Source organism: Bombus vosnesenskii, unplaced genomic scaffold (assembly GCF_011952255.1).
Source record: "Bombus vosnesenskii isolate JDL3184/JDL3185 unplaced genomic scaffold, Bvos_JDL3184-5_v1.1 scf7180000013316, whole genome shotgun sequence".
In the NCBI taxonomy this organism is placed as follows: Eukaryota; Metazoa; Arthropoda; class Insecta; order Hymenoptera; family Apidae; genus Bombus; species Bombus vosnesenskii.
The window spans coordinates 5,102,503-5,111,929 of NW_022882962.1; the positions used below are offsets into that span (position 1 = coordinate 5,102,503).

Here is a 9,427-nt window from a genome sequence, read left to right on the forward strand (position 1 = left end):
CGCCACAAACAACGAAAGCCACTCGTCGGATAAAAGATTCGTGCGAAAGGAAAAATGTTGTTCCCTGTAACGACGAAAGCTCTTCCATTATTAAGCGCGTTCACGGTGTCGATCGTCGCTCAAGATACAAAGACTACGGTGTTTCCGTTCGCCGGAAATGGCTCCGTTCTGGAATCACCGAGCAGAGAGGAATCCGCGCTTCGACCGGATATGACGCGTTCTTCCGAGCTTCTCGCGCGTCCTCCCACTCTACCTGTACCTGTCAATAATTATCTCCTCGGTAACGTTTCGCGTGTTTCTTTAATCAATTATCGTGACGAGGACGCGGATAGATATTGGAAAATGCTAACGTTGTTACGCTTTTCAGCGCCGCAGAGAACGTTTATTCATCACAGGGGCGAAAACGTGCCGCCTTACGTGTACGATAATCCACATTTCAGCTACCCAGTAGCGCACTCGATCGATTACCCGCTTGGACCATCTTCGAAGCAGCTCGTAATCGTCAGCTTCATCGGTTTACTGTTGCTGTTCGCGGTTATTCAGAACACGATCGTGAACGCGAAGCGCAGAGACATTTTGACGGACGTGCTGTCTGCCAGGAAAAAAAGAGAGCTGTATGCTGCGTACAATTTCGATTCAGTGGTAAGGATTCGACGAGTAAACATTCCGTGGTTCGTTCTGTAATAAAGATATTCTTTATATCGACGATAATTCGATGCGAACTTTCTTATAGCTTTATAACGAGATGGTAGTTGAAAGTTTTAACGATCAGATTTCTTTATCTTACTTGCTATGTTGGTCTCAGACAGCGGAACAGGAAGACGTTCTCGAAGAAGACGCTAGGGTACGATGTATACAGAGAACCGTGTGCTTGGAGAATCGGAAGCTCTCGAAAGCGTTCGGCGCTACCGGCAAGATACTCGCCAAGTACTTAACGTGAGTTCCAGAACACGACGATATTGCTTCGCGTCCAGTTTCCAGCGCGACGCGGCGTAGAAATTTAATATTCAGAGTGTCGTCACGCGAACGAACGCGAGTCGTGGTATCCGGACCGGGAGAACTTCGACGTATCCCACTCTTATGTCTCAAAATGCCATTTGCACGCCGTAGGAATATCGACACGTTGAATACCACGGCAGTTTTACAAGGTTTGGCCAGGGCGTCACGATGAATTTTTTAATATGCGATACATATAATATATGAAATATTACCTACAAGAGATATGTTACGGTGTATAATCATCGTTTTAATGAATTTATCTCAACGAGGTCACCGGTGACCTCCGCATCGCTGTTACGCAGTTTCGCTCGATTCACTTATTTTTTGCGATTATGAATTATCTCATATAGCTTGTTCGCATTGCTAAATAATTGTTCCGTATTGTTACGTCCTGGGACCTGCCATAAACTATAATCCATGTCCTGAGTCATACTTACTCGAACCCGCGACATTGTTCGCTAAGTTAAAAGCGGGTCTTCCTATGATCGACAGCCACTGCTGGGGGTTGTGCATACTAAATTTATATTTCATGTATAAATAAAACTATTTTTATATGTTTTATACTGAATTCACACAATTCTAATAACGAAGGTAATAATAAAAAATGTATAGCTACTGTATACTAATCTTGATACACCGATGGCATTCAGCGTGTTAAAGATGCTTCTCACTTTCCTGTCTTGGCAGGGAATACCGCGGTTACGGATATTTCGCGAGGAAGAGGAAGCCGATTCAGATTGTTCGTGTGCTTTCAGACGAAGCGTGGAGAAATCTTTGAAATCGTCTTCTGGCTGGTTCCGATTGGTACGGGATGCCGGGGAGGCAGGGGTTCGCGGTGAGGAGTGCGAGGTGCTTTACAGAGGCTGCGACGAAGAAGTTTCCTCAGGATCGTAGAGAAACACGCGATCAACTAAAACACAATCAGAATATGTACGTTGCATGTAGAAATAAAACATACGATAGTAAGAAGAAGAAGAGGGATGCGTTTTATTTTTTATTCGCAGCTTTCCTGATACCGCGTACAGTTGGCGGATTATCCAAGGGATACAGTGACTGTAATCTATGTTACTGTGTCATCTTTTGTGTCATATAAACTTTGTACGGATACGTGGAAAGTGGTCAAATTTATTGAAATAGTTACAGTTTACAATTATTAAACGAGAAATATATTATTAAACAAAATGTAAATACTTCCTACGGATTAACGATGAAATATATTTATGTATATGCTAAATGAGATATAGAAATGAATAGTTAAATAAATTAATAAAACGGTTAAATAAACAATGATTCAGAAGGTTTTTTTTTACTAATTATACGATTAAAGTTAAATACCTCGAGAGACTTTTGATAAAATTTATTATTATTTATTATATCTTGATAGAAAAAAATTTAGTGTTGGATAGTAAAGAGATTAGGATGAAAGATTTATCAAAATATTTCTTCCCTTCCTTTGTTTCTTAACTTGTCTTCTTCTTAGAGATATACAAATGTATCCTATTCATTAAAATATCGTAATACCGGAGAAAATCCTTGGGAATAATCCCGATGTACTACAGGTGGGAAGCAATAAAAGTGTTGACAGACAGGGAAAATTTGGAAATTTCTATACTTGTGGCCTCTCATGACTCAAAGTAATTAAAGAAGGTGTACGTGATCGTAATTCACCTCCTTCCCTGTGCTAGAAATGCCAAAATTGTGGTATAAAAGACAACTGTTAGTCAGTTGAAAGCACAGTGGAACTAAGACCTCCGCCATGACTTGAGTAGCGAGACAGTTGCGAGTGAGTAGTGAGGAAGTTGCGAGTAGTTACAGGCGAATCGTAAGTTGTAATAATCAAAGTTCGCGTAAGGTAACCGTTGCTTCCTGCTTAAATTCCAATAAATAACTCTGCAGACATCACTAACCAGAGAAGGTGAAAGTTTCTACAAATTTTCGGTACTGGTCAAGATTGAACAAAACAGGAAACGAAACATTCGGCAGAACTGTTCGTGAGCGTGAGTTCGTGATAGTGAGCCGAAACGAAGTCGAAGCATCTTCCACGACGAGCGAGTAACAAAACCCGGATAACACCATCGCCGACGTCGAAGACAGGTGCATTGCTAACCATAAGCTAACGTGATTCGAAACAATGAAATCGAAAGACGAACCTATGCGACGAAGATTAAAAACAATTGGTGAAAAGAAAGAATTGAAAGAGCGTCTAAGAGCTGCCATCGCTTTGGAAATGGAGCACGGCAAAGGCAAAGAAAACGAGGAAGAAGAAGTGCGCGAAGTGTCCAAAACACGCGTAGGAGTCGACAGTAGCACGTTTTAACATTTAGAAACGTCACAAAGTTCATGAGCACGTTCAGTGGTGTCGACAACGTCAATGTGCAAAGCTGGTTGTTGGATTTTGAGGAGATGTGCGACCTTTGCTATTGAACCGATGTGCAGCGCGTAATATACGCGAAGAGGCTTTTACGTGCTTCGGCAAAATTGTTGTTCCTCTTCGAAAGGTGTTGTAAAAGTTGAAAAACGACGAAGAAAATGCTGAGTACCGAATTTGAGTAAAAAGTGAATGCGTAGAAGGTGCATAAAGACTTGTGTCGAGCCAAAAAGAAAACCGAGACATACCAGGAGTATGTCTACGAAATGTTCGACATAGTGAAGCGAGTGAGTCATGGAAAGTCCGTAATAAAATATAATAAAAAATATAATAAAAAATAAAATACATCATCGACGGAATTCGTGACGAACAAAGTTAAAAGAGAAGCTTGCCCTGTACGAAGCCACGAAAGAAAATGCGAAGACGAAAGCCAAACGGGTTGAAGAAAGATCGAAGAGGACGAGTCGCGACGAAGCAGCACGGGAACCAGTGCGACGATGTTTCCTATATGGAAACAAGAATCGTCTAAATGCGAAATTTCCAACGAGGAGCAAAGGTACCAAATGTTTCGATTGCCTGGAGTACGGACACATCCCATCGAAGTCCAACAACCTGAGTAAGTCACCTTTAACTTACACCATAGTAGCGTAGTGTGTAGCGATTGTTACACACGAAACGTTGTAGAGATGTTAAGTTCCCCCGGTCGAGAAACTGTTACAAAATTAAGAATTTATATTTTACCGTTAAGACACTTCGTTGCTTGAAAACATCCTCCAAGTCGAGAAGTTCCTTAGGTTTACTGTTCGATCCGATGGGAAAAGCGAACATTTCCACCCGCGAGCGACCGTTGGCGGAGCAACCAACACCCCATCGCTAGTTCAGTATAAATATCGCCTTAACAAACATAATTGGACTTGCTACTAACTATTCTATCAGTCAACATCTTAACTTAAATACCGTGGAAGTAAACGTGAAGGAAGTAGACGTTTCTACTCGTAAGATAGACAGCAAAGATTGTTACAGACTGCCAGAGGTGTTTAAAGTAGCTGTAGAAGTAGAAGCTCTCCCCGGAGAGCGCGGGGTGGCCACGAAGGTCGTCTCCACTAAAAAACAAAAAATGAATTTAATTCAGCAAGATGAGCAAACATTCTCGGCCATAATTCTCGAAGATACCGAGCGTGGATATGGAGTCTCAAAATTACATCGATTCCAACGCGTTGAGTTTGTTGGACAACGCTGAATCTCCGTGCAAGGATAGTGCAAGGAGAAATTGTTAGACCTTTGAACAAGATCTCGAAGATGGACGCAAATGAAGTGGCAGGCGAATGGAAGCAGTTGCGAATCGATGCCCTGATGAAGAATGGCAAGAAGGCGAGTTGTAAGGAGAGAACGAAAAGAATGAAATTCCCTCGCAGTTGCTTCATTTCCAAGTGCAGCGGAAGGCGAGCACAAAGGTGGGTTCGAAGTCGTGGGTCATTGATAAAGACAGGGATGCGAGTAACGGATAAGTAAAAAAGCAGACGGTATTAATGACTTTTAATTTTAATTACAATATGCTGTGTTGTGTTTTTTTTTTGTTCTTTATCTGCTACAAACATCGACATCTAGCCTGAACTATTTTAGATAGCAGTCCGTTCTCTATACACGCTCCATTTATACTCACTTCCTCTCTCTTTCTCTCTAATATCGTTCGCCCTCGTCGTCGGAATTATAAAAAAATATCAAATCACGAACAGAATGGAGACAAACGGCCGCACGTACTACACTCCTTTTTGTTATTTTGTCTGTTACACATATTCTTTCTTTATGTTTGCTCGTTCGTTCGTCATTTTTTTTTCTTACCACCCACCCTTTCGATCTATCTAACTGTCACGATCATTGTTTTCCCCAGTCCTTGCGCGTCACTAATTATACAGTAACGGTATTCCATTATTATCGTTATATAACATTAAGGCATTACATATTTATAAATTCTTCGCGTTCACTCGCCACTATACAGCAATACCATGTTAAACTCGTAAACTTATGCTTAAATAGACGTGAGATCGCTCGTTGCAATAGTTCAGGCTTCAAAGGAAAAAAAAAAGAACACATGAGAAAAGAACATTATGTGAAACAGGCTTGTAAATCGGGCCGGAAGTGGTCTTCGTACGTATCGCGTTCTTTCGCCTTTTCCACGCAACCAACTTCGTTTTAGTTGTGTTTATTTCGATATTTATGAGACTCGGATAAATTTTTTGATTGGCCATTAAAATTGTTTTTTTTTTTTCGCCAACGTACAGATAGAAGGGGAAAGGAACGAATATTCCGTCGAAGACCATCCGGTGCCAGATGCGCGCTCATTCCTTGTTCCGGCTTTCTTTCATTCATTCACACTCACACACCCTTCAGTTTACACCCTTCGCTTCTTTCACACTCATTCTCGGCCGAAAGTACACGCACACGCGTACATACACACATACACAGCATCTTATTTTGTCGGCTATCACTTACACGCACGCAGCTTAAATGTCCTGCTAATTATCGTATCGTCAATAAATTAGACATATTTGTCGAGGCAACGTAGTTTGCACAGGCAGGCAGCAGGCAGTTGACGAAAAATATTTCGAAACACCCACGCTTTTCGTATTTTTTTTTTTTTTGTATTTTCCTCTGTCTCGTAGTTCTCAAACATCCTCCGCTACGACAGCGGAAATGAATAGAACGTTACCGCGTTTCCATTATCGATCGTGAAGATATTCCATTGGACGATCGATCGATCGAGCTATCAGTTTTTCGTGCAAATTATTGATAATTATTTTGTTCGTTCTTGAATTCGATCATCTGAGTTGATAAAACATCAACGGAAGTCCTATTTGTGAATTGAACGGGTACAGTTTAACGCATACTAAAAGGAAAATTATTCCATTGGGTCATTGGATCGATCGATCAATCCTTATGTCGAAGCGCATATAGATAAAATAATTTCGACCAATGCATTTTCATTTTAAAACGAACTGTATTAATTAAGTAAAAAGAGAAAATTGAATCAACCTGGCGGAGGGTATCGTCTAATATGCATAACCATGCATAAGGACAAGAATGTCGAAATACGAAGACTACTAAAATTTAGAACGTAGAAAAAAGAAATTAATGTAAAATACGCTTATCGATAAAAGAAATAAGTAAAAAAAAAAAAAAAAAGCAAGAAGAAAACGCGTTGCAATAAAACAAGAACACGCACCGGTATAAAAACGCGTTTCTTCGCTTTTTATTTTGCTTTATTCGGTATAATTCATAATCTTTCGTTAAATCTACGATGCGATTTAAATAATAGGAAGTCTCTGTGATTTATCCCGAAAGCATCGTCGCTCGAACGCGAAATACGAAAAAAAAAAAAAAAAAGAAAGAAAAGAAACTAAAAATGAGTAGTAAATCGTAAGCGTAAAGCGACGTGCCGAAGAGAACTTACCTACCCGTTTTTCAATCTAATGCTTGTCGATCGATCGATCGCATTAAGTAGATCGTTTCTCCTACCGTACAAAAACTGAATCCACAATTATGCCGACTACCACGATATAATTGATTAATCAATTAAACTATCGAGCCGATACAATAATAATATTAATATTAATCATTAATCAATAATATATACAACATTCTTGCTAAACGCTATTACCTTCTTTTTTGACCTGTCTCTAGCTTGGAGCGTGACACGCGCATAAAGAGAAAACGAAATCATCCGTTGGTTTATATAGAAAATAGTTGGTAAAGAATAGGTACAACACGAAGTCAGAGGAGAGTATTACTCCTGGGAAAAAAGAAAATATTTTCTCTGCGCGTGTGTGAATCTTTCCTTTTCCTCTCTCTCTCTCTCTCTCTCTCTCTCTCTTTGCGTTGTCGACGACTCCTTTTTTTGACTCTTCTCTTCTATATGTGGTTTACCTTATATAATTTCATTTGTTTTGCTCGCTATTTGTGTGCTCTGTTTACTTCCATCCGGAGACATTTGTTTCACGCATATGAGACAACACGCACGACGTCCACGCCGTGCTCGAGAGAACCATCTTCTTATCTATTTTCTTTCATCTCTTTTATTCTTACAAACGAGGTTGAGGTTTTCGACGAGCGGTGTGTATTTCCGGCCACGCCGCGTTCCAGAGAACCGTCCTCTTATCTATTTTCTTTCATCTCTTTTATTCTTACAAACGTGACAGAAGTTTTCGACGAACGGTGTGTATTTCCGGCCACGCCGTACTCGAGACAACTGTCCTGTTATTTATTTTTTTTCATCCCCTTATTCTTACAAACGAGGCGCAGGTTTTCTCGTTCACGACAAAGACGTCAAGTCATTATGATCTTGGTAAATTCTTCTACCGCTGCGCGATCGTACAACACGCGACACACACGGTGTGCGATCTTGCACTAGCTATAATTTCGAATGTTCGTGACGAGCATTCGCTTTTCTTTCCTTTTCTTCCTTCGTCACGAATCTTTTAAATTTTTTTTTTTTTCATTTTTCTTGATGCGTTTTCCGTAGCTCGACGAGTGATCTCGACCGAGCGGAAAATCGAGCGAAGATAGTAAGGATGAACGTTGCTCTAACAGACAGTGGTTTGGGTGTGCGTATTGAGGACCGCAAGATCACGACGCAGTGGCTGCCGATTGCGAGATCGTGCGTGTCATTGAAACCTTCAGTTGGCGATATATCGATGAACTCGGTGGGTCGTTAAACAAATGTGGCCATGGTCTATGGTATAAAAGTTTTCACTCGTTAGAAGAAAAAGAATGGCAGTCCTTTTCTTCTGAAAGGTGTAACTGTATGTCCGGCCAGACAATCTGGAAGACGCGTTCTTGTAAGACGAGTTCCACGAAGGAATTCGCTTTCGACGGGAATGAACAACAATGCGTGGTATCAGCAAGAAATCTTATTTCGTTTGTGGAAAGTATAAAGAAAATGTAAAGAAATCTAAAGAATTTAAAAGAAATGAAAGAATTTAAGGAAATGAAATAAACAGAAGAAAATGGTATCTTCGTGATCAAAAGGAGAAAAGTGTTTTCATCGACAGTTTTGCCTTTGCGTTTTCTTTTTTTTCATACGAGAGGATCCTGCTTATATTTTCTTATCTTTCCTTTTTTTTCTTTTCTTTTCTTTTCTTTTCTTTTCTTTTCTCGCATTCGGTTCGTCCTTACGGTCTTTGATACAATCACTACCCACAATACATTCATTGTCGTACCGATAGATATTATTATTATTATTGTTATCATTATTATAATTATATCCTATGTACAAATCGACATCGCCGATAAACGGCACATTATGATTAAACTTAAGCGACAAACGTAAGATTAAACGTAAGATTAGAGTTACTAGGGACCAGTCATAATTTGTCATGCTAATAGTATAGGTAGCAACACGCCCGATAGAATTTTTTACTATCATCGCAATTCATTCATGGCCGTCATCGTCATCGTGATTATATTTTCAGGATCGTCGGCATGATTTGCATTGTATCATAAACATAACATTCACACACTAGTGCCGCAGCAGTTCTTTTTCTCTCTTTTTCACTCTCCCAGTCAGTTTTAATTCGTGTTTGGAATATACTCAGCCGTAATATGACCGTGTTCGTTCGCTCGCCCTAAACGTTTAACTACGTACACCTAATCCTCTTCGTTCTCTTCTTGCGTTTTTTTTTACTTCGATTAACTTAATCGCGGTAAGTTACTGCTGTCTATCGCTTTTCTCTTCATCCAGTTTCGTTAAAACATCTTCAAATGATCGATGTTCGTATAACGCTTTAAATTTTTATGGCTCCTTTGTTCGTAGAGTTCCGCTCAAACGTCATTTAGTGATAATTTCTAACTGTGATACGTATGCTTTCTTTAAGGGCTTTTTCTAACTAAACGAACAACAAAATAAGATGAAATACACAGAACAATCAGAGGCGTGTTACTCATTAAATCGCATATATATATATATACATACATATATACATATATATATATATATATATATATATATATATATGCATATATATATATATTTCTTAAAATTCTCTTTTGTTTTTCTCGTGTCCA

The 9,427-nt window shown here is 39.6% G+C and overlaps 1 protein-coding gene across 1 annotated transcript; it reads left to right on the plus strand.

Annotated features, from left to right (window-relative positions):
• Positions 1 to 1,893, plus strand: LOC117235607. The gene is made up of 4 exons (XM_033497791.1): positions 1 to 280; positions 368 to 642; positions 806 to 936; positions 1,755 to 1,893. Exons 1-4 carry the CDS (start codon positions 55 to 57, stop codon positions 1,891 to 1,893), a joined length of 771 nt encoding a protein of 256 aa, XP_033353682.1. The 5' UTR covers positions 1 to 54.
• Positions 1,894 to 9,427: the final 7,534 nt, after the last annotated feature.

Excerpts from the sequence above, each read along its gene's own strand:
- LOC117235607 (XM_033497791.1), top strand. The coding sequence starts at position 55 with ATGTTGTTCCCTGTAACGACGAAAGCTCTTCCATTATTAAGCGCGTTC. Across the intron at positions 281-367 it reads TGTCAATAATTATCTCCTCG|CGCCGCAGAGAACGTTTATT; the intron begins GTAACGTTTCGC and ends TACGCTTTTCAG. Across the intron at positions 937-1,754 it reads ATACTCGCCAAGTACTTAAC|ACGAAGCGTGGAGAAATCTT; the intron begins GTGAGTTCCAGA and ends GTGTGCTTTCAG.